This window comes from Aspergillus welwitschiae (assembly GCF_003344945.1).
Source record: "Aspergillus welwitschiae strain CBS 139.54b unplaced genomic scaffold BDQ94scaffold_12, whole genome shotgun sequence".
Taxonomy (NCBI): Eukaryota; Fungi; Ascomycota; class Eurotiomycetes; order Eurotiales; family Aspergillaceae; genus Aspergillus; species Aspergillus welwitschiae.
In genome coordinates, this window is record NW_020798706.1 from 548,367 (window position 1) to 572,315 (window position 23,949).

Here is a 23,949-nt window from a genome sequence, read left to right on the forward strand (position 1 = left end):
CTATGTAGGTGGTAATTTAGCGGATGACGGAGGGGGAGGCGCATGCGTGGTCCCTTTCATCAACGCGCTCTTTTTTCTTACAGCAGCAGCAGTGCGTGCCTCGAGAGCGTTAGATCGGGCATATGACAGGCGCAGGCTGTTTCGTGTTAAAAGAAAGATGGCTGGTTGGGAGACTAGCCTTGTTAGACTTTTGTGCAGGACGGAGGGGGTGCGCCAGTGGACAATCCCTCAACAAAAAGCAGCTGTTGGCTGATCACTGTATAGCTAGTCGAGATAGCAAATATCAGGCCGGGCTGGGCACGCGGCTATCGTCCGAGCTGCTTGACCCAGTCATGGGTGGTACGGTCATGTCTATCCGTCTGAGCTCCATAGCCGCTAGCTACTCTGTTTGGACAAAGGTCTAAATTCGAATTTTCCAGTCTTTGAGTCCAGACTATGGAGACTGTGTATATGAAGCAGCGGGATCCGGAAGTTTAGATCACCGATTGAGATCCGGGGGAGGAAAAGTCTTTGCCAACATCCGGTTGCTCCCTCTGGATTAGTTTTACACGGCAGTTCCGGCACATGGACTCCGTATAAGCCTTGCCAGCCAGCTAGCTAGACAGGTACAAAAACCCACACCAGCAACATAGCATCGTGTCGATGCCGGGTCCGATCGTGCCTAGCTTCCGCAGGGTAAGAGGGAGGAGATTTGATAATGCGCATAATGCGCAGGATGATATTGTGACCAACCAGACTATTCAGGGACAGCGGGTCTTGGCTGCAGGGTAATCGGCGATTTCTTTGGTCGGATGCTGCTGACTGTGAGACCGTTGTGGGTTAAGCGAAATTGGTTCTGGAGATCCACTGCTTCCAATTGGCTGCGGATGGCTGGCGGGTGGAGCTCCCAAGACCAATCACCAGGGGCAGTCCGGAATCCCATGAAATGAGCATCCGGGAGTTTTGCTGGGATGAACTGAATTGGGCGTCTCGCTGAGAGATGGATGATTATTATTGTTTATTTGGATTTTGAGGTTGCTTATTCCATTTCCCTCGAGACTCTTTCCCCCCCTCTTCACATTAATGAAGTGATGTGTCAGATTCATTTGAACTTGCTTGTCAGCATCGAGCCTGTCTCATAGGTCATTCCCTTGCGGAGAAGGTTAATGTCTGTTTCTCTGGCTGCTGCTCGGTGTCAGCCAAAATCCGTAGTAACTAGCCTGCATGTTCCGTAGTATATCCCGACTTCTCCGAGAGCTGCGGTTTGGATCCGTTTACATTATGCCTTGCCAGGCAGGACAAAGCAAGGCTTATGCTTGTTTGTACCCATCTCTCCATTTTAGCCTCACCCGCAGTTCGGTTGTTGCGGACTCCGTTGCCCGACCATGAAGAAAATTTCTGCAATATGGAAAGGTTGGACCTTGGTTCTCTCAGGCACCTCGGATCTGCCTGTCCAGCGCACCGAGGCACCGCCGATGCGAGCTAGAGCCAACAGGGGAAGGCCTCCTTTTTCCCATTCCCAAAGCGGGCTAGTGGCTTTACCCGGACGACCCTGATTAGGGATAGTAGTGACGACATGATACGGGGCCAAACCGGTAATACGAGTACGACTTCCCAGTCAGGCCCCGTAAGCCCCCGTACCCGTCGCTGTCCGCCCCGTCGTCTGTCTTGCTGATCGAGAACCTGCAAAATCCTCATATCCCATCCATTGTTCCCTCTTCTCTTCCTTTTCTCTTCCGTTTTCTCTTTTCTTTTCCCTCCATTCCTCCCGCCTATACTTCCGCTCCTCCTCCTCTTTCTCCAATCTCTCTTCCTTCCTCGACCCTCCGGCTCCGTGGCCATTTGCGCCCCTCGCAAAACGTCTCCCTCGTTCTTGGTTTCCTCTCTCGCCCTTACTGTCCGCCTTGCGTCAGAGTAACCCTTGCAACGTGACCATCCCCGAATATCCTCGTTTGGCCGCTGGAGACCGGAGCCTGCGCTTCCACTTCATTACTGGATCCCTCCAATCTGGTATTTCTCCGCCTTCACCAAACGCCTGTCGGGCCTTGAGCCAGCCAGCGATCGAAACGTTTTTGTTCCAGACGCCGCCCCTTTCAGCTTCTGTCACGTTGACGCCCAGAATCCCCCTTTCCGCCGACTCCGCCGGGCGCTTCCTTTGATATTCTCGAGCCCCAATTCTGGCGACATTCTTCCCTTCATCTACGCCTAAAGTGCTGGGTTTTCTGGATATCGAAGAACCTACGGGGGTTCCAACGTGACTAGCCGCCGAGATGAATTCCACCCTTCCTTCTTGGAAGGATCGCACGCAGAATCAGTTCGGCAAGCTTCAGATCCAAGTACCATGGCGGTCGATCCAGCTCCTCGTCCCGCATCGCATGCGACGGAAGATCCGCTCCAAGCTTCGCAGCAGGCTCTCTCCGACATCTTCGATATCGTCTCTGCAAACGTCCTTTTCGCCTATGGATACGCTCCGATCACTCCAAAGCCATCGTTGGACGTTGTATGACTTTCAATACTTGCTCCTGCTGATCCTCCTGATCTTCTCCCTCAGTGTGATGGGATCTCCTGGGCCTTTGGGGAAGACGGCAATGTTTACCCTACTTCTCCTTTCTCTCCTGCTCCCGATTACTCGCCAATTTTTCTTGCCGTTCCTTCCAATTGCGGGGTGGCTCATCTTCTTCTACGCCTGCCAGTAAGTGAACAACCCTCTCAGATCGCAGTCTGCTCGATTTCGAGAGAACTTTGGGAACTGACGCTTTTTGAATCAGATTCGTTCCAAGCGATTGGCGCCCGGCAATCTGGGTCCGCGTGCTTCCGGCCCTAGAAAACATCCTCTACGGAGCGAACATCAGCAACATTCTGTCTGCTCATCAGAACGTTGTCTTGGACGTGCTGGCGTGGCTGCCTTATGGCATCTGTCACTATGGCGCGCCATTTGTCTGCTCCCTCATCATGTTCATTTTCGGTCCTCCTGGCACGACTCCCCTCTTTGCACGGACTTTCGGTTACATCAGCATGACTGCTGTCGCCATCCAGCTGTTTTTCCCCTGCTCGCCTCCGTGGTACGAGAACCTTTACGGGCTGGCACCGGCCGACTACTCCATGCCGGGTAACCCCGCGGGTCTTGCTCGCATCGACAAGCTTTTCGGCATCGACCTGTACACCTCGGGCTTCAGACAGTCCCCTGTCGTGTTTGGTGCTTTCCCCTCTCTGCACGCTGCGGATTCGACACTGGCCGCTTTGTTCATGAGCCATGTTTTCCCGCGGCTGAAGCCCTTGTTCGTCACTTACACCCTGTGGATGTGGTGGGCAACCATGTACCTGTCGCACCACTATGCAGTGGATTTGGTCGGTGGTGGCCTCCTGGCCACGGTTGCATTCTACTTCGCCAAGACCCGATTCCTCCCGCGCGTCCAGAGCGACAAGACTTTCCGCTGGGACTACGACTATGTGGAGATCGGAGACTCTGCTCGCGAATATGGCTACGACTTGGCAGCCTACGACGGCGACTTCAACCTTGACAGCGATGAGTGGACGGTTGGATCATCATCCTCCATCTCTTCCGGCTCTCTGAGCCCGGTGGACGATCACTACACCTGGGAAGGAGAGTCTTTGGCTTCGCCCATTGCCGATGTCGAGTCTGGAAGACATGTGCTCAGTGCCTAAGCCAGTCGACCACCATTTTGCACCCACCTCCCTGCATATACAGCATCCACTTCTTGCATCTATTTACGAACGGCGTTAGTACATTTGACGACATGCTGGGTTTATTGCATTGAGCCGATTTCGACACTTAATATCTTTAATACCGCTTTTTTATTTCGCAGACCAGGTCGGATGGTTTCGATTTTCCGTTTTGGATTGGTCACCCTGGATACTGCCATGTTTTATCTCTTCCTCTTGACCTAACTGTACATCATACCGCACACTTTTCTGGGCTGCGTTGCCGCATGATTCTGCAGCCCGACCTCCTCGAAGCTCCGTCGATAATACTAATACCGAATGCTCAGGGTTGCACAGCACCGCATCCCATCTGGTCGTGCAACTCCTGATGCCCCGTTGGAGACATTCGCTTTCTGCATCTCGCCTGGACGAATCCGGACGACCACACTCGTTTACATCCTACTTTAGTCTTTCGCTTTTCACCAGCTGGTCGAGCTTTTTACCTTCTTTTTTTGCTCGGCCAGGTACATATTTTATCTTCGTGTCGATCGCTCACACCACTGGCGCCTGGGACTGGGAACTCAATGAAGAAAACGTTGATTGAGGCGCCCAACTTGCTTGCACCTCATTCGCTGTGCTTTCAAGGGATTCAATGCTTTTTTATTTTAATGACCATTGCATTGGCATATAGACAGAGGGGTTATGATGAACCTTTGTATTACGGTCTCTTCTGCGCACCGGAGACCTTTATTGTTTGTTATACGGAGGGCCGTGCTCAAACAGGCTGCTCATCCTCCAAAAAGAGGAACGAAGCCGAAAGGAAGCCCCAAGCACGCCCCCACGAGGAAGGGGACGCGGGAATATAGATGTTGACGGAGGCATCTTTCCCGAACAACACGTGTGCCTGAATTTTGTTGATTCGCTTTGCTATGGAAACACGTCACCCACACCGTCACACTCTACATCCTCTAAACCCGTCCTCACGGGACTACCTTTTGGACCGGACTTGATTCTATTTCTTGTTTCCTTCCTAGGTTGTGTGGTTCTTCTGGTATCAACCGGTGCAAGAGAACCATTTCTTTACTCTACCGCCTGCTCGCTCCTATAGCCTAATTCTTAATCAGTCGCGGCTGTGTGTGACGGGTTGAGGGAAGGGGTGTTTGATCGGATGGATGAGAGTATCCACTAGCAGAACCTATTCTTAATTATAATCAGGTAGCGTTATGATTTATGAATGTTGTATCATATATGTTTTATTCCATTTCCTCTTTTCTGTTGTATACATTTTTGTCTCTAGGAACTTCTTGAATGACTACTACTATGCTCCTATTGGAAGTATTTGCGTTTTCTTCAGTCTAGCCATATGTAGCTTAGAAGTAAATTACTATATTAAGACCATGTTAGTCTTGCGATAAAGATAGATATGAGATCAGATCACATGCAAATTCAGCCAAAAACCCCATAACTGACTACAACATAGTTGTTCCACTATCCATCCATCCATCCACCCATCAAACCTCCCCAACGTGACAAATAACAAGCCCCAACGGTGAAAATAATGATACATGACCATCATAGGATTCACAAATCTATTTTATGATGAACCTAAATATACCACCCAGCACCATCTCACGCATATATTAGGTAGTATGTACAGATAGTAATCCTCGATAAGAAAAGAAGAAAATAAAACGCCTTCTACTCACATTACAATACATCTATCTCGTTCATTCATCATCAAAAACCTGTACCCGATCAGCATACTCCTTAATCCGCGAGACAAACGTCTCTTCGATCTGGTCTCCTTGGCCGCCTGCTACGCGAAGAATGAGGTCGTTAAGGGATGCGCGGCCGAGGATGTCGACGTGGTCGCCTATACTCTTATCAGATTGATTCTTCCGAAGGTTGAAGGGAATGCTAAGGGGGTAGGGGCATACCTGTGTTCGGACCACCACGGGGCGAGAAACGATCCGGTTCATGTGGCATCTCAAAGACCTTGACCTGCACTCCAGCAGGATTGTATCGTTTCATGCGCCAGCCCTTGGCGCACATGTAGCCCGTGCTCAGGAGATTAACGGTGCCGTCACCCTCGCCCATGAGGACGCCGTGGTCGACGCCGTCGTTGTTAGTTACTGTCGTGTCGATGCTGACGTTCAGGTTGACGAGCGGGTCGCGTTCTTCCTGGTAGTAGTAGCTCCGCTCGGTGGGTTTTCCGACGCCGTAGAAGCAGTAGATTTTGAGGTCTGGGGCGAGCGGGAGCCGAGCTTCAAGGGGGTTGAGCCATGTGCGGGGGTTGTTTTCGTTTTCTTCGACCTCGCGGGCTGTGTGAGCCACGCCGTGCGAGTAGCTGCTTAGCACTTGGTTGCGGTACCAGGTCTCGGATTCGTCGAAGAGGTAGTTGAGACTTTCGGCGACGGTCATGTTCTTGCTGCTGTGGGAGGAGTTGGTTTCGCGGAAGTTGAGCACGGTGCCGAAGGACTGGGACTGGTTGGGTTGGTCGTCCGGGGCCCAGGTTGCGTTGCCCCAGACGGCTTCGCCGCCCTTGGGAAGCATGCTGCTGATGCCGGGCATGGCGCGGAAGATTTCGGCGCGTTCTTCCTTGGAGAGGAATTTTTCGAGGCCGTAGACGGCGAAGGCGTTGAGTTGGGCGGTGTCGCGCATTTCGCCGGAGAGGACAGCCGTGAGGCCCTTCACGGCTCCCAGCATGCATCCGCTGATGTTGATCCAATTTGCGATGTGGTTGTTGACCCAGTCGCGGCCGCCGGCGCCGTGGTCCGGGTGCTCGACCCATTTAAGGAAGTACAGGACCACCTGTGAGCCCATGCTGTGTGACGCGAGGGTGACTTTTTCGCCGCCAACGAGGACGGCGGTCTCGATATAGGATTTCAGTCGGCTGAAGTACTGGTCACGGCGCTCGAGATTGGGATACGAGAGACGCCAGTCGTAGGCGGCGGTGAAGGCGTTGGTCGGGTCGTAGCCGATGGTTGCGAGGTTCTCAAGGATCTTGTTCCAGATCCAGTAGCCGGTGATGAAGAAGTCGGTAGCGTCGAAGCCCTGCGCAGCGCGGAGCTTGATGCCGGGGGGATCCAGGCCGGTTTCCTTGTCTAGCATGATGTGGTTCTTCCATTCGGTCTTGTCGAGGACTAGCGCGCGCATCATGCTCCAACTACCCCAGAGTCTGCGGCGGAAGTACTGGCGGGAGTTTGCATCGGTGCCCCAGCTCTCGAGACCGGTCGAGATGACGCCGGGGATCATGACAACGGGGTGTTTGGCGTGGACGCCTTCAGCTTGGAGCTGCAGACCGACGGAGAAGGAGTCATAGTTGACGGTGTCGCGTTCATGTTGCTGCGCAGATTGTCAGTATACGGCGTGTCCTATTGATATAATCAAGTCGTTTGACAAGGAATTGGGTCGTACCGTGAACTCCTTGACATCCGAGAGCAATCCCTGAGGCATAACATCCATCAACGACTCCAGGTTCAGATCCATTATGCTGTCCAGACTGATCACATCCTGCTGGTTGGCGAAGAGCACGGCCACGAGGACTCCAAAGAGGCCACCCAGAACGAAGATGAGACCATTGCGCCGTTTACTCCGGGGTTTGGTAACGAATGACTCGGATTTGGGTTTCTGAGGCGCCGACGAACTCGAGTCGGGGATGTCGCGGGAGTCGGACGGGGACGGTGATGCGGACGCATCGTCCTTGTCCTTGGCCACACGACGGCGGAGCATACTGCACTTAGACGACGTAAATCATGTAAGGAGCTGGGAAAGCAAGTAGAAAAGACCAGAGGGAGTCCAAGTCCAAGTAAAATAAGAAAGGAAGGGAAAAAAAGAAGGTTTGAGCCAAAAATAACCGAGTCTGGCATGAAGAAACCGAAACCGTCCCAATTCAGGCACCGCCGGAAAATCACATGTGCGGGACGTCATCACTTCTTTTTATTCTCGGCTTCCATTTCTCGTTTGATGAATGACCCCCTGCTCTCTCCCTGTCATACTTCGTTCTCTCCACAATGGCTTCCAATCCTCCTACTACAGATACCATCACTCCTACTTCAACGAATAATACCACCACCCCCCTCCGCTACATCCGCTACAATGCCGCCCACGAAGACACCTACGTCCCCGCCATGCGCCAATTAATCTCCAAAGATCTGTCCGAACCCTACAGTATCTACGTCTACCGATACTTCCTCTACCAATGGGGCGATCTCTGCTTCATGGCCATGGATGACAACAACTCCGAGCTCCAATCCTCGTCGCCAATGGTCGGCGTCGTCGTGAGCAAACTGGAGCCGCATCGCGGGGGCCCCTTACGCGGATACATCGCTATGCTAGCCGTGCGCGAGGAGTATCGAGGCCAGGGGATAGCGACAAAGCTGGCTCGAATGGCGATTGATGCTATGGTGGAGAGAGGGGCGGATGAGGTATACCTCTACCCCAAGTTCCCCTTGACCTTTGATCGTGTGGATATGCATGTGCACGTCCCGCTAACGATCTATTGATTGCAGATCGTGCTCGAAACCGAAACCACCAACACCGCCGCGATAAAACTTTACGAGCGCCTCGGGTTCCTGCGGAGTAAACGCTTGCATCGGTACTACTTGAATGGAAATTCGGCGTATCGGCTCGTGCTGTACTTGAAGGAAGGGGTTGGGTCGATGCGGACAAACATGGATCCGTATGCTCAGCAAACAGGGCCACCTTATCCCTTGATTGAGGATAGAACGGACACGGTGGTGACGGCACCGGAGCCGGCGTTGTTGCATGAGAATGGGAAGTGGTAGAGTTTTATCTACCTTACATCCCTTTTGGACACCTTTCCCCCCTTCGTGGATGGATGTGAATGACTGTAATGACTATGCTATGCTATGTTATGCTATGATGAAGATATGTATGTGGAATTGTTGGTCTGGTTTGGTCTGCTTGCATTGCATTGCATGTGTGCGGGGTTAGGTTGTGGATTATTATAGATACAATCTATTGCTGTTAGGATTCTATATGGTGGGGTGGTTCCAGGTCTATGTACAAAGTGTTATGTGATGTGATGTGAGGTGGACGGGAGTGAGGGCATAATGTACAAGATGTGTATATATAACAGGGCCATGGTGAAGCCACAATCGAGCAAATAACAAGGGAGACAGATCAAGCCGGATACATCGACTTCCTCACCGGCACGCGAATGGCATTCTGGACCAGCCAGTGTACCGGCCGCGGCACCTTCCGCCACTCTTGATCCAAGACCGAGGCTGCCTCCAACATAATTAACAACGGAAGCTGCGGGCGATGCCAGGAACCGATCTCGATATCATGCTGCGTGAGCGCAGAGGCCACTTGGATCTGCTGCTCCCGCTCTTCGCCGCTGGGCTTATAGCCTGAACTTAGGTACGCGATGGGGTTGGAGCGATACTCCCGAGGTAGTTTGTCGAGCACGGTGGTCTGGAGTTTATGGTCGGGGCGATGCAGATCCAGTCCCACGATGACCTTGCCCGCACTCACATCCCAGATTGTATGGACGTTGGTCTCCGGCTTTCGGGGCACATTGCGGATCAAGGAAGTCACGACCGTGCGCTTCATCTTATAGGTCACGTTTCCGGACATGCACGCGTACCTCCAGAGAACCCGGCAGATGTTATAGTATTGGCCCTTGAAAGCGACCAGGAAGAGCCGCTCCCATGCGTGCCGTTCGAGCTTCGTCTCAGGGCGCTCTAGGCAGCGGAAGAGATATCGCAGAGCGGTGGGCATGTCTGCTCGAAAAAGGGACAAGATTTGGGTAATGGTAGCACTGTTGAAGGTTAGATCGTTCTGCTTGCAGATCTCGAATAACCGGTCCAGGGCAGCAAAGTCTTTCAGCCTGACGATGACACCGAACATCTGGCTGATCAGAGATGGAACAAAACAGCTATCTCCGCAGGAGTCGGCGGTCTGCCTGATGAATGAATCCACAGTCTTGCCACTTTCCAAGTGGGCGCGGAACGTGTTCGGCAGTGTCAGATGTAGCGCCGTCCGCATCGCACCCATGTTCTCCAGGTACCCGCGCTGCAGCATATATGTGACGAGGTCTGCTTTCGCCTTGGGGGCAACTAGACAATCCAGCAGTGTGAGCCATGTATTGGGGTCCGGCCGAATGCTCAGCCGAGACATGGCCAGCAAGAACTGACGAAAGAAGCGGAGGTCTTGTCTCTTGGCTGCAGATTTCAGAAGGATATTAAAGGTATCCACCGTCGCAAGGTGTTCGGACCTGAGAAAGATGTCGCGGGCGGCGTTCAAAAACTCATGATCGAGCAGATACGACAGCGCTCGATTTAACGCAGCCGTCGACATAAAGCTGGAATAGGCCTCATTCCGGAACAGCTGTACAAGGGCCTTCGCCACTTGCTTCTGGTGCGAATAGGGGATTTTTGAGTTGTACGAAGGTTTCGATCTCGTCAATTCCTCCACATGTTCCGCGAAATCCCTAATCCCAGACAGATTCTTCCCAGCAGGCAAGACCATATGCAACTTCGCGGCCTGCTTGACAGCCGATTGTATATCCCAAACCCCTCGAACCAGCGGCACGGGAGCACCCTGACGCTTCATCGCCTCAATAGACGGGATAATCGGCGCAAGCGGGATTTGAATATCGACCAAGGGATCACTTTGTTCTTGCAGTCTTCTCGCCTGCGCAATCCTATCGCTCACCAACTCAACAACCCGCTCCGAGCCAGAGAGAATCACTCTCCGAAACTGACCCTGGCTCTGCAGTGGACGCAGCACATGCACCTTGCACCCGTTATGCACCGGCACATACCAAACATTCTCTTTCAACGCCATATCCGTCACGCCGGCCAAGAGCGCGATCGTCTCCTCCGGCACGAGCAACTCTTTCTGCTTGACGCCCTTCTTCGCCCAGACGTGCGTATCCTCATGCATCTCCTCCAACATCTCCCGGATCTTCGTCCACTTGTTCCATTGATTGTTCTTCGCCTTGTCACGACCCTGACTCTGCTTCGTCAAAAACAGCCGATATCTCAACTTCCGTCGGTCACGGTGCGATAGTCGCTTCAGCGCAATAGCGGGCGTCGGTTCACCGGACGATCTCATACCCTTTCGACCCGCCGTCGGCTGAACAGGTCTCGTCTGTAGGTCGGAGAAGATGTTGAAGACGTGTCGTTCGCTCTTCACCTCGGTTTGCGGGTCATTGTCTAGTTCGTTATAAATGGACGCAGATCCGGTATCGGTATTCTCTTCACCACGCTTTCCTTTCTGTGGAGTATTGACATCTGCTGACTTCCCCTGCTCAGGCGGAACATCTTCCCCCTTCACCTCCGTCTTAACAGCAGCCTCCGCCGCCGTCGTCGAAACCCACCGTCTCGACGAGCTCCCAAACGAGAGCTTCCGTCCGGCCGGCGGCGGCGGCGGCTGTCTCGCTACCGTCCTCCTCCCAGCATTATATGCATTCGCATTCCCATTTCCACACTGCGAAGCCGAGGAAACAAGTCTCCGTTGTCGTACAGCCGAACCCACCCAGCGAGGGTATAGGAATAGGAGAGGTTCTTCGGGACTAGCCGCGACGGTGTCTAAGACGGTAGATAGACTACGTCTTTTCAGACACGGTCGACCACGAGATAACATGTGGGAAGAACACCAGCCAAGCGAGGGGGTTGAACTTGGAAGGCGTTGGTGCCGTGGCCGTGGTCGTTAGGACTCGAGAGATCGGAATGGCCGAGGGAGAGAGGCAGGGAGCTTCGGAGCCAAAAAAGTTATTACTGTTAGTTGTCGGGTTGGGGTTACCGGGGTTGGTAGGCGGTAGGCGGTCGTGGCTGGCATTTTTACTGCACCTCCGCGGTGCCAAGCATTGTACTCCGTATGTATATAGTCTTGAGATGTTAATTGCAGATGATTTGTATGATGTGAAAACACTTCAATGACGACAGATGAATAATGATACAGATTCTACGCTAACCAAAGAGTACTAGCCCATCCACCCCATAACTCCATAGCCAATCCAATCAAGAAGAATACTGGAAAATATGCCCTTCCCTGCCTACCTCCGCCTCCTTAGGAATTCCCTTGATCTCCCCTCCATCATCCATTGACTTGAACTCGAACCGGCCAGAGTATCTCGCTAACAGACTCCCGCGCTTAGACACGGGTGTTAAATCCAGCATCTCCATGCTCGATTTCCGGTTCTCGGTTCTTAGAACCCCGGGGCCAGTGAGATGGCGTCTCGCTGTTTCAGTGGCCTTTTGGAGATGATTCAGTTTGCGCTGCAGCTCGGTGGCTTCGTTGCCGCTGGCTGAAGAGAGTCGCTGGGAGAGGGACTCGACGACGTCGGTGAGGTGGATCACGAAGTGCCAGCGGGAGGCTTGGAAGACGAACATGGACATGATTTCGGGGATCTGAACAGTTATCACAGTAGTCAGTGTCTGCTGGAAGAGATATATTGAGGGGAAAGGAAATGGCGATCTGAGGGTAAGCGTATAGGGGGAACTACCTTCTCATCCAAATAAAACAACTCCTCGCCGCCCTCCTCGACGAACCGATCTAACGCATCCACCTTCTCGCGATCCACAATCGCTACTCTCAACGCATGCATCAGGGCCGGGACATCGGCTATCTCCTCTATCGGTACTTCCTCTTCCTCTCTAGCAGTCGTCGCGGTTGTGGTCCGACCCAAACTCGTAGCTCCATACCCACCACCACCAACCTCACTAACCGGCCTCTTTTTCTTCTTCCCTGAATGAATCGTGAAGTAGTCCTCATTCAACCTATGCGCCATCTCCAAGCCCGTCCGGCCATGTCTATCCACCAAGCGTTTCGTCCTCACTCGGACCCATCTGCGCCGGCGCACAAACGAATGAAACCATGGATGTGACCCATGCCATGCCGTCGACTTGAACGAGAACGAATACTGCCATCCCTGGTCGTCCACGTCGCCGGACATATCGACGTACCAGGACCGCCAGGCCCACACCCAGCTGGGGTCGGGCACTTGCGCGTTTGTGATGTCCACGGGGCTGTCGCGCAGATCGGCGGTCTGCCAGGCGGAGGGGTCGAAGTTGAGGAGGGAGCTGTGCGAGTAGAGGGGGATGCCGAAGAAGAACCATCCGCGTTGGTTCTCATAGAGGATGTCGAGCTCGGTGTTGGGTTTAAGGCCGGTGAGTTTTGTGGGACCGTGGGAGTGTGTAGTGGTGGTGTTGGTGAGGGTGCTTTCGGGGGCGAAATCTGTGGCGCTTACGTCGTGCGAAGGGGGTGAGGGTTGTTGGCTGTCACTTTGACTTTGGTATTGTGAGGGGGGGTTGCTGGTGGTGGTTGCTGTTTCTGTAGTGAAGAGATCTGTTTCTGGTCTTTCTGAGGGGCGTCGGCTGGATGATGGTATGTTCTCCTCCCCCTCATTATTGTTGTAGTTGTAGTTGTCGTTGTCTTCATCATCGGTCGTGAGACCTAATCGATCCGGTTGCCATTTAGCGTACTTGCGCTTCTTGAGCTCGCCGCGAATTGATCTTTTCGTCCATTTCCGGGAGACGTGGCTGCCGCCGTTTGTTGTAGCGGTGGGAGTTTCAGAGTGACGGCGACGGGGCGCAGTGTTATCGATGAGGGCGATGGAGCTGCTTGTGTTGGACTGGTCGTTGTCGTCCATTGTAGATGCCTCCTTACTATTCAATGTATGCAGAGGTGAATCTTATAATAACTATAAATTATAACTGAAATAGAAAAAGGGTGCCGATCATCGCAGCGAAAATAAGGCCATCCTGCAGGGATAGAATAGTGTTGTATGTGAGACAAGACAACTGGACTAGCTGGAGATTAAAAGGGGACACTCCAATTAGAATAGTAAGGAATAAGTTATTCTTGTAGCCTGCAAGAAGAAGAGGCTATATAAAGCAACAAGGCATTTAAATTAAGTAAAACATTCAATGAAATGGTGCGACAAACTCACTACCCACCGGAACCTGCCTGGTTGGGAGAAACGAAGATGATGAAGAAAAGTAAGTTAGTAGTTCGTTGCAAAGCAAGGCATGGAATGGGAACTACTTTTCCTCACCTTCCCGATTTCGATCAATGATGACATCGTTTGCGGGGCGATCGACACTACCTTATGCCTGAGGCATATATATTCACTTCGTGTCCCTTGATGCCTCAGGCACAGATAAATGGCTAGATTGCTATCGTATCTCCGCATCACAATCATCAAACATACTCTGGACGCGTTTCCCCTCCCTCCTCACCATTATTTCTCCCCCTACCACCACCACTTATACCCCCACCGACGAGAAAAAAAGATAAAATAAAAGAAAGAGAATAGAAAATGTCCACCGACCACCACCGCAAAATCGAACTCCAATCGCCCGCGGACTTCACCTACCTCTACGCCAACACCGTCGCGCTCTCACGAGCAAAACTCGACCTCCACCTGCCCCCGTCCGCGAACCCCAACGATGGACCGGATCCTATGCGCGAGCGAGTGCGAGAATTAGTCGATGAGGTAATACCTTATCCCTTCTCCCTTCCTCCCCAAGGTCTCTCATTCACCATTATCCATTTTGCAATATCTAACAATAACGGCTCCCAGTACATAAACCGCACCTTCAACTCCGCCTCCCCCTCCATAAGCATCAATGGTCTCGACTCCACATCCCCGGAATGGCCCTTCCCCGCGGCCTTCACAGCCCCCACAGAACAAGTGGAATACGAAGCGTACGACGGAAAACTAGCATCGCGGGTAACATCTCTGTATGCGCAATTGGAGTCGTTGACGACGACGGTGGCGCAATTGAGACGGGATGCGCCGGGGCGGGCGGCGAAGGCGTATGCGGAGCAGTTGAGGAGCGCGTTGAGGGAGGATGAACAGGAAACAGAAGAGGAGGAGGAGGAGGAGATGAAGGAGGAAGAAGATGAAGAAGGGCAGCAGCAACAGGGTGGGGGACAGGATGCGGAGATGACTGATGCGGGGAGCACAACGGCAAGTACACAAAGGAAAGGGCCGATGACGAGATCGCGGGCGAAATTGGAGGTTTCGCTGGGGACGGAGAATGAGGCGGAGAGGTGGCGGAGTGGGGAGATGGCGGAGGTGTATGAGGATGCGTTGCGGACGTTGTTGCGGCTTCAAGGTGAGGGGGTGTCTGGGGCGGAGGTGGATTCGAGTGGTGATGGGGCGGATGGGAATGCTCTTTCTTCGACGCTGGGGAAGGCCGAGAGGGCTGGGCGGGCTGTTGAGGTGGTGGAGAAGAAGGAGAAGAAGAAGAAATGAGTGTTTGTTTAGGCTTGTCTGCTTATCACTGGGTTGTTTATTCCGTTCTACTGGGTTTGGTCGGCGTCTGCAGGGGTCTTGGGATGATACCAATCGGTTTACGATGTGTTTGCAACATGAATACATGATCTGCATCTCGGTGCTTTAAAGGACGCTTCTGCAACATTCACTCTAACGCTATCTGAGTGTATACCCTGGTTCTACCTAGAGCATCCTGACCACGTAACACTTTTATCCTCTGTCCGCTATTACTGCCCCGGCTCCAATCTATAAAAAGCACCTCGCGCCGCTCGTATGGTGTTTGATATCTGACTGCAAAAGGAAAACAAGCACGACCAAAAGCAAAACACATAATAATAGGACCGCGGAATCCCCTGAAACAACTCTCAACAACCCTTCCAGCACGTATCTTGAGATATGAAAAGAAAGTGGACAGGCACCCGCGGCGTACCTCTCCCTAGCAAAACAGTTCTAGAAACAAAAGAAGGGATATAGATCGGCAAGATAGTGCCTGAAGCTTTTACCATATTGATCCAAGATGTAGAACGAAAAGAAACAGAAACGGTGGATGAAACAAAGCCTCTATGCGGTGGCCTGAGCCTCAGCCTCCTTCTCAGCAGCAGCCTCAGCAGCAGCCTCAGCAGGAGCCTCAGCAGGAGCCTCAGCAGCAGGCTCCTTCGGGGCAGCCCACTTGGGGGTCTTGGCCCACTCAGACTCCTGCCACGGGCCCATGTCGCTAAGCTCGCAGCCTCCGGCGCACGTGCAGGTACCGCCGAACTCAACAGGGAGGTTCTCAGCGGGGACCTGAGCCAGCAGCTCCTTCTTGTAGTTGGAGCCGAGGACGTGGATCTTGTTCACGGTCACCGGGTCAAGGAAACCCTTGACCACGCTGAACACGCTGCTGAAGCCCCAGGGGGCGTTGATCAGGTAAAGCTTGCCCAGACGCTCGGGGTAGTAGTTCTGGGAGATGGCAGACGCCTGCTTGACATAGCCGTAGACGGAGGGGACGCTGGTGATACCGACGCCCTTCAGGTCCATGATGGTGCAGCAAGTCTCAAGCAGCTTACCAGCCTTGCGCGAGCAGGCGGGCAGACGGGGGTCGGCAAGCTTCTCATACTCGGTCACGAGGTTCTGGAGCATGCGCTCGCCGGTGGTGATCTTGTACATGGCAGTGAGGTCAATCTTGCCCAACTTCTCGATGTAGACAGGACGGCCATCCTATTCGGGATCCCGATCGTTAGCGTCTCGACCAGTCTAGCGGTGGAGGAAAAAGCGGTCTGTTCAAATCACGCACCTTGTCCGTCTTGTGGTAGTACTGAGGGTAGTATTCGAAGACCTTAGCCTTCTCGGGGTACTCGAAAGTGCGGACCAGCTCATCAGTACCGAACTCTTTCCGCCACTTCTCGCACTCGACGAACCTTTATTTCCAAGATAGGATGTTAGCGCGCGCTTTGAACATTTCAAGATTCCATGATCACTGAGCATCTCGGAGCGAAGTCTCCGTGAAATAGGAGGCAAAAAAAAAAAAAATAATGCAAGACAGACTTTCAACGCCGTCTTCCCAGTAGCATCCGCTTACGCGTAGGCCCCAGTCACTGGCGCTAGTCGTCACAATAGTCAGGGAGCAAATACGTACATGGTCTTGGCAGCAGCGACATCAAACTTCCGGGCTCTCAGGAAACGCAACAGCGTCAGAGTATCCAGCCTCTCGGTGTAGCCAAGTTGTTCCAGCTCGGCCCGGAGCTGCTCTACCTTCGCATCCTGCTCCGGGGTGGTGTGGCCAGGGTGGCCGGGCTGGGCTTCCGGCGCGGTGGTCGGGAAATCGTAGTCATCGTACTTGGACTGGGGGGCCGCCATTGTGAAGGTGATGGTGGGTGAAGAGGGTTGGGGGAAAGGAAGAGTAAAAGAGGGTTGAGAGAAAGTTATAGACCCGAAGGCGGGATGAGTTGATGTTCAAAAGGGAGGAGGAGGAGGAGAAGGAGGCAAGAGGAGAAATCGGGCGGTGCAGGGGGGGAGAGGAGGAGGAGAGAGGGGAGTGGGGAGGGACAATTAAGCGGGATGTCGCAGATAGCAGCGGTTAAGGGGAAGGAGAAGAGGAGGACCAACTGCCCGGAATATGAACAACTAATCTGGAAATTAACCAGAGGCGGAATACAGAGGGAAATCAAAGAGAAAGAGGCAAAAAAGAAATAATAGAAAAAAGCCAGAAGGCGAGAAAGAAATGAGACGGCGGACGGAAACAGTCAAACTTAGACGGGAATCCAACTTTCCTACTACTGGCGTTGACCACTCACTACGACTGAAATGACTGCCTACCAAACTGCCTACTGGAAGTTCAGTGGCAGCAGTCGGCCTGAATTGGGTGCCTGAAAACCGAGGGGCGGCGCGTAAAGCGGTCAACTACTTGTCCATTTCCCCCTTCTTTACGGAGGACTCTGAGGCGTCATGCATGGCTGCATCTGTTTCATCATCGATTCAAATTACTTGTTGATGAGGAGGCATCCTGCCTCATGATCATCATTCCCATTCACCCCCCTCAGAAGCCCCTGGTTAGCGACCACCGAAGCCTCTCCTACGCCAATGCGCCCTCTCGTTCCAGGGCGGTCGCGCCGTTGCCATTCTGCGCCCCGGCGGCAGTGACGTAGGGGTTTAGATCAATGCTGGTGGTATCTGGGCAACTTGGCCGAATATCACTCGGCGGAAATTGCTAGCCAATAACCCCGACGATCGAATCACCTACATCGCCAGATACGAACAACGCAGGTCGATCACATTACCCAAAAGAATCGAAGAATCCTAAACAATGTCTGGTCTTTGCCGACTGTTCGCGGGCCCAGACACCACAGAGCATCATCCTCATTAAAAGCCATATAATATATGATTCCGGGGAATTCACAACGCTAAATCCAAGGCATACTAGTACACATAAACACAAGGTAACATGACGGCCGGCTTCATTAGAGCCGCTGAAGCAACACAGCGCACCAATCTCATCAAACCGCACTGACCCAATAAAAGACACTCGAGCGCAATATCATTCAACGGGGTATAGCCGTCGCGAGGACAAAACGAAAACGCAACACTGCTCAAACAAACCCTGCTCATGACCACTCACCCCCGAGCCAGCGAGGAAAGAGTCCAGGACCACATGCTTGGGATTGACAGAGCCGGTCGCCTCACCACATTACTGCCCCGCATAGGAGCCCTATCTTAACGAAATCGGACATAACGAAAACAAAAAAAAGAAGCAACTCATCTTATGCATCCATAGTCGACCCGCACCACGCCTGGGTGGCGAGCCGCATGGTGAAGTGTACAAATCAATCGTCCGTCCCCAGGTCATAACGTAGAATAGACGATCCAAATAGATAACACTGCCACGGTCTTCCGGGCATGTTGGCGTATTTCCAAGGCCAATTGTCGGTCATCAAATTGGCGACTTGATAGCCCCGAGACCGAAGGCTGGCCCCCATCTTGAGGCTTGCCGGTGACTATCCGCTCCGTTTCATAGACGTCGTGATAGAGTGTAGAAGAGAGGCCATCGATGCGGTCTCTCTACCACCCTTTCTTTCGTGCAAATCGTTTGTTCAAAAGTAGAAGCACCTTCGAGACATTGAATTGGACATACTCCAGATCCAAGTCCTCCTGGTTGTCCTTTTGCATTTCGAGCAAATCATCAAGCTTGAGATCCAGCTCCAAAAGACCACGAGCACGGCCTGACAGTTGGGTCAGTAAAGAAGCAGAAGAAGAGAGGATTAAAGCCACTGCTCACCTTTGTAATGCAGGCTGATGACAAAAGTGCCTGGCAAAGGACTCTTGAACATAAAGTAGATGTTTGCTCGTCGATTCTCTGGAACGTTACTCTTGCGAATGACACCTTCCTTTTCAAGCTGCTGGTGCGTGAACTTGTACGGTCCGAGCTCCTGGTGCTTCTGCTGTTTCCGCTGCTTGCCCTCGGACTGACTGCGGACGTTGTGAAGATACGACTTGTACGTTTCCAGCTGGCCCACCAAGTATGCGTTATGGTCGCGTATGGTGGCAAAAACTTCTTCCAGTTTCTTCGTCTCCTTCAAGACGTTTTCTTTCAGGCCGCCTAGGTACTCCAATTCCTGTTCAACCTCGTCCCGCAGGAGACTGAAGTCATTGGCACGTTCGATGACGCCCAATTTCATCAATTGATCGAGCAGTTCTATAGTGCGGATTCCTTTCCGGACCATTACCGCATCGTTCTTAAGAGTCGCAGCGCTCTCTGCAATGAGATAGAGCCGTAGTGGACGACGCATTGCCGGGTGTTTCGGAGGGAGGGACCGCAAAATCTGGACGAAGGTGGATTTGGCCTCCATGAAGAAGACTTCTTCTTGGGTGATATCCAAGGCTGCGGTCAAATCATCTAGAGAAGTCTCCCAGCGGCTAAACAAGGGCACTGTAATGGTCCTATTCTCCTTCCGGGGGACTTGTGGTGGCGCAGCACCAAGCTCCTGCAGGAGTTCATTGAGATGGGAGTGCTGGTCCTGGGCCAAAGCCAAGCTGTGCTTCTCCAGCAAGGCGTGGGTGGCGTACATCTCGTTGAGGGTAATCTGTAACTCCAGGTCCCGCTTCGAGAGCGCGACGTAGTTGTCCATCTCCAAGCTCTCGTAGAAATCTTGTACATCGCACAGATCAAGCATGAACTTGTTCACGCGCTCTTTGTTTTGCTGGATGAAAGGCTGAAGTTTCGCCATATACGGCTCCTTGGCATACGAGGGTTTGTTCGCCAAGTTCTGAAGCATCTTCGCGATCAGAGTCAACGTGCGCCGGGGTTTCTCCGTGGGCGTCGATTCGATTAACATATACGAGCGGGGCGTGACAATGGCGGGGTTGATGAAGCGAAGGAAGAAGAATCCTCCAATTAGGGTACAGATGGTCTGATCTTGAGCGTCCGGGTACTTGCGTCGGGACAAGCTTCTGATCTGCTTGCATATCCACCGGATGCCGTACGGTGTCTCCTCCACGGACTCGATAATGATGTTCAAGAAGCGGTTGGCATAGTCGGTGAGCATCTTCAACCGCGGTTCGATGATGGCCTGCACCTGCGCATTTGCCGCGGCATCTTCCGCCGTAACAGACCTCTGAAGACTTTCTGGCAACGAGCCCTGCTCCTCTTCGATCTGTTTCACCATGGTTTCGTACACTTTGAGCGGGTTGATCTCCAAGTCGACGTCGCGCAGCTCGATCAGGGCATTGATCTGGTCGGCAAGGACTTGTTTCAGGTAACTCTGGCCAGGACCGCGCCGGGTGTAGGTGGTCATCATGCGGGAAACAGGGGTATTCTGGCGCAAGAGTGACGAGTACTCCGGAGTGTTATCAAACTGGTAGGTGAGGACAGACTGAAACATGGTAAGTAGCAGGTGTTCTTCACGACTCTCGTACTGATTACCGTAGATAGTAAACATCACGGTTTGCAAGAGGGAGTCGATCTCGGACATGGAGACTAGACGGCACAGGTGGGCGATGTGACGGGGTTCGGACTGAAGAAGGAAGAGAAGATTGCCGTACTTCTGTGTTCGCTCATCGTTAGGAAAGAATCCCTCCTGGGGATCTATGGCATCGTCGAGGTGGCTGGCAACTTCGTTTTGCTGGTACTGTCAGGAACTACCCACGCGAGACAGAGGGATCAATTCTTACTTCTTCCAGAGCCATACGGTTTTGGATCAGCAGCGCTATCCGTGAATCCAAATACCGCACATCTTTTTCCAGGACGAAATTCTTCTTCGATTGAGTGGAGATCTTGGCCTTCAGTTCGCGCAGATATATTTGAGCTGTCCCACACAATGTCAGCAAGCGTGTCCAAGTCAAAAGAGGTTCCAACCAAACCCAATGACTAACCTCTCGCCAGATCGTCTGATATATCCAAGTCTCTGTCCTTCGCGTTCATGGACATGTACAGCGCAGTGACTGACAGCCGCTTCGACTGGCGGAGGGACCGCGTATCGTGGGAAGACATGGTGTTTTGGCGTGTGACGGGCTGAAAGGAAGAAGACGAGGAGGTCGAGGCTCTCGAAGCGGGTTGTAGCATCGTAGCAACGGACATTATGTGCAAGAAAGGAGCGTGGTGAAGTGTGTGCCGAAATCGAGCAGCACACGATTGGGCGTTCAGGCGCGATATATGCGGGCGAACAATCAACTACACCAACGCTCGACACCTTCAATATCGCAATGATGACAATTCGAGCAGTAGTCGCGAAGTTTATGTCTCTAACAACCACTGATCATTTGGAACAAAGCAAGCGAGTGCAGCGACGCAACGCAGATGTTCCAAAAACCCCCTTATCGGACGTGTGGGAAGGCTGTAGCTGTAGAGGCGAACGAGCGATCGGAGCGAGCTCTGTGCACGGTTGGTGAGTTAACGGCGTTGGCAACCTCGAGACGTGGACGCCGCTAGTCGCGTAAGAGAGGGAGTAAAAATAGGATGGAGAAAAAGTAAAGGGCGATCGGAATGGAGGATTAACGTGAAGCGGAGCGCGATGGATGCGATCAACAGGAGGCGTCTCAGATACTGCCCGGGCGGTTATAAGGGTTAACTTGAAGAGCAGCAAAGATAGGCGGTGGGAATAATTCCGAATCGGAGAGGGACGGAGGAGTTGTAGAGGAGATTAAAGAGATGGGTTGTGGTATGGAAGAGGAAATTTCCCACTGCCGAAGAGGGAAGGAGGCGCAAGGCAAGGATGGGGAGGGTTAATTAATGATCGATGAAGAGTGTGAAAGAGAGAGACTGGAGGGGGGAGGGAGGCAGGCAGGAGAAAAGATGCCGGTCGGATGCAGAGGAAAATCAATCAGGGCAACCTCCTAAGGAAGCAAGTCACTAACCAACAGGGGGAAGGGATCGGAATGACAGTGAATTAAGAAGGGAGTGGGTGATCAGGAAAAGAAAGTAAAAAGGGAGAGAACAAGTGCGGTGAATAAAAAAAAAAATAATAATTAGAGATCCCAATCAATCAACTTTGTAGAATGCGGTAGGATATCAGAGTGGAAAGTTGACAATGGGTGAAGGGGATTACGACGACGACAGCAGAACAAAGAGGGTACAGCTGGAGTGATAGAAGTGTTGAAGAGGGAAAATCAATAATAATAATAATAATAATAAATAATGATCATTAAGGGAAGAATAAGAAGAATGGGTATTGAGCCGGTGCTCCAGATCCAGGAGAAACAAGAGAGGGAGGGGGGAAAAAAAGGCACAGGATGGTTCGCGAGTGGACTAAAGGAGGGGAGAAATAAATCCGCTCGAACCCTCAAGACGGCGTTTACGGTTGGTTAAGGGTGGAGTTGGTTTCCGTGACTTGCAGCGGACGGGATGGAGGGCCAAGCAGGTACCACTGCCACTAAACAAAGTAGATACTTTTTAGTCGCGCGAGGATTCAAATTTCGTCAGGGCAGTTTGACCTTGAGTACTAGTAGTATGTCTGGTGGACCTGCATTTAGTCTACACCTGCATCAACATCATGCTGAGGTTGCTGAGTAGTAGTAGTTTTCTTTCTTTCTGGTCATTACTTTTTTTTTCGTAAACGTGTTTCTCAAAAGTGACAAATTCTCCTACTTGTATGTATCATCATTTGTATTTTTCTATTTCTTTTTTCTTTTTCCTTTTCCCTATTTCTTTTCACAGTGTGTACCAACCACTGACTAAGTATTGCATGAGAGAGGGGGGGGGAAAGGAAAGGAAAAAAGGGAACGGAGCACAGGGTGGCCCAACGGTTGAACGGATTACATGAAGGCCCTCTCTCCACCCAGGCAGCCCCAGAGACCCAGTGAACAATTCCTGTTCCTGAAATTGGTCCCTACGGTCTTGGTCTGTCGGTCTGTCGGTCTGTTCCTCCCTCAGGGATTATTAGTTAGTATTTTCCCACCCACCACCATCACCACCACCACCAGCACACGCCTCCTGATTTTTAAAGGACCGGTCAATCCATTCCGCTTCCAGCTGACTGACAGCCAGATATCGAGACAGACGAGGTTGAATTAATCAATGCGTCATGACTGTCAATCCAAGACAAAGAATTTAGAGACATTCTCCAGGTCAGATGTTTGGGATATAATAGCTAGCTTATACCCATGGACGGAGAGATAAATTAGCGTTCCTCCAATTCCATTTACCGCTTTGGGTATTTCTTCCCCTCCCTCCCTCTCTCGTTCAAACCTTGAACTTCACCCTCACCCCTCTATGAGAATACCTTCTTATCCAAACAACAGACAAACAATTCCGATTACTTATACATTATAAATAAGTAAAATACAGTAGTATCCATAAACAATCATCCGGATCGACCCCGTCCCCCAAATAATGATATCCGGATGATCGTCTGCCGCCGCTTCTTGACCGTCGGATGGTCGCCCATGCAAGAAGACGCAAGGGGAAAAACCCAGCGGAGCCCACGGCTTGCACGTACCGTAACCGGGGGGTGCAGATAGATACTTAGTATCCGTACTCCATAGTAGCGCGTAGGTTCGGAGTTAAGCACACGAAAAAGCGACCCTAGCCTAACTAGATAGTGAGATTCCACGTAGAAGAGAGACTAGCATTACTTGCAACAGTAGTAGTAGCAGCAGCCTTCCCATTTGTCACAGTAAAAACATAAGGTAAAAAATGATAATAACTTAAGATGCTATCTTAATCTTTTTTAGTGCATCAGCCCATCGCATGGCACATTCCAAGGTTTTGCAGGAAATGTTTAATTTCGCATGACCTGAGTAGTTAGTGTTGTAGATACTTTGTAGTTAGTCAGTCCCTTTTCCCCATCCGTCCGCGCGCCCTCTCTCTTTCTCTCGTTTTTACCCCTGGCCCAATGCTTCTCCGTCCACGGGTACCTGAGTCCCCGTAAGTCGGTAATCTGTTGCCACCACCCACACCCACCCACTCCTCTCAAGTCGGGTCGGGGGTTTGCACTGTAAGAGAAGAGGGGGAAAAAAAAAAGAGGGGATCTACTCCGTACTGGATAGCACGACGCGGCACTAGTCTGAACTACTTGTTACTGCACACGCAACCGTGCAGAGAGAAAGTGGAGGGAATGAAAAGAAGGAAAAAAAGAAATAATAAT

The 23,949-nt window shown here is 52.0% G+C and overlaps 7 protein-coding genes across 7 annotated transcripts; 3 read left to right on the plus strand and 4 right to left on the minus strand.

Annotated features, from left to right (window-relative positions):
* The first annotated feature begins 1,640 nt into the window (after positions 1 to 1,640).
* Positions 1,641 to 4,173, plus strand: BDQ94DRAFT_141673 (phosphatase PAP2 family protein). Its single transcript, XM_026765874.1, has 2 exons — positions 1,641 to 2,671; positions 2,748 to 4,173. Exons 1-2 carry the CDS (start codon positions 2,250 to 2,252, stop codon positions 3,643 to 3,645), a joined length of 1,320 nt encoding a protein of 439 aa, XP_026627550.1. The 5' UTR covers positions 1,641 to 2,249; the 3' UTR covers positions 3,646 to 4,173.
* Positions 4,174 to 5,101: 928 nt separating this feature from the next.
* On the minus strand, positions 5,102 to 7,468 carry BDQ94DRAFT_20490 (phospholipid:diacylglycerol acyltransferase). Its single transcript, XM_026775221.1, has 3 exons — positions 7,060 to 7,468; positions 5,580 to 6,987; positions 5,102 to 5,515 (listed from the first exon to the last, which is right to left on the minus strand). Exons 1-3 carry the CDS (start codon positions 7,372 to 7,374, stop codon positions 5,370 to 5,372), a joined length of 1,869 nt encoding a protein of 622 aa, XP_026627551.1. The 5' UTR covers positions 7,375 to 7,468; the 3' UTR covers positions 5,102 to 5,369.
* Positions 7,469 to 7,562: 94 nt separating this feature from the next.
* On the plus strand, positions 7,563 to 8,608 carry BDQ94DRAFT_20496 (peptide alpha-N-acetyltransferase MAK3). Its single transcript, XM_026775222.1, has 2 exons — positions 7,563 to 8,069; positions 8,154 to 8,608. The coding sequence occupies exons 1-2, from the start codon at positions 7,656 to 7,658 to the stop codon at positions 8,427 to 8,429; spliced, it is 690 nt and encodes a 229-aa protein (XP_026627552.1). The 5' UTR covers positions 7,563 to 7,655; the 3' UTR covers positions 8,430 to 8,608.
* A 179-nt stretch (positions 8,609 to 8,787) lies between these two features.
* BDQ94DRAFT_158919 (uncharacterized protein) lies at positions 8,788 to 13,264 on the minus strand (the record flags this gene model as incomplete). The annotated part of the gene is made up of 4 exons (XM_026769013.1): positions 8,788 to 11,224; positions 11,292 to 11,462; positions 11,647 to 12,023; positions 12,119 to 13,264. The coding sequence occupies 4 exons, from the start codon at positions 13,262 to 13,264 to the stop codon at positions 8,788 to 8,790; spliced, it is 4,131 nt and encodes a 1,376-aa protein (XP_026627553.1).
* Positions 13,265 to 13,933: 669 nt separating this feature from the next.
* BDQ94DRAFT_169459 (uncharacterized protein) lies at positions 13,934 to 14,875 on the plus strand (the record flags this gene model as incomplete). The annotated part of the gene is made up of 1 exon (XM_026771298.1): positions 13,934 to 14,875. The coding sequence occupies one exon, from the start codon at positions 13,934 to 13,936 to the stop codon at positions 14,873 to 14,875; it is 942 nt and encodes a 313-aa protein (XP_026627554.1).
* A 136-nt stretch (positions 14,876 to 15,011) lies between these two features.
* Positions 15,012 to 17,110, minus strand: BDQ94DRAFT_141684 (SEC14 family lipid-binding protein). The gene is made up of 3 exons (XM_026765875.1): positions 16,512 to 17,110; positions 16,170 to 16,293; positions 15,012 to 16,093 (listed from the first exon to the last, which is right to left on the minus strand). Exons 1-3 carry the CDS (start codon positions 16,730 to 16,732, stop codon positions 15,458 to 15,460), a joined length of 981 nt encoding a protein of 326 aa, XP_026627555.1. The 5' UTR covers positions 16,733 to 17,110; the 3' UTR covers positions 15,012 to 15,457.
* Positions 17,111 to 18,205: 1,095 nt separating this feature from the next.
* On the minus strand, positions 18,206 to 20,945 carry BDQ94DRAFT_177926 (Ras GTPase activating protein IRA2; the record flags this gene model as incomplete). The annotated part of the gene is made up of 4 exons (XM_026773027.1): positions 18,206 to 18,591; positions 18,648 to 20,490; positions 20,540 to 20,673; positions 20,741 to 20,945. 4 exons carry the CDS (start codon positions 20,943 to 20,945, stop codon positions 18,431 to 18,433), a joined length of 2,343 nt encoding a protein of 780 aa, XP_026627556.1. The 3' UTR covers positions 18,206 to 18,430.
* Positions 20,946 to 23,949: the final 3,004 nt, after the last annotated feature.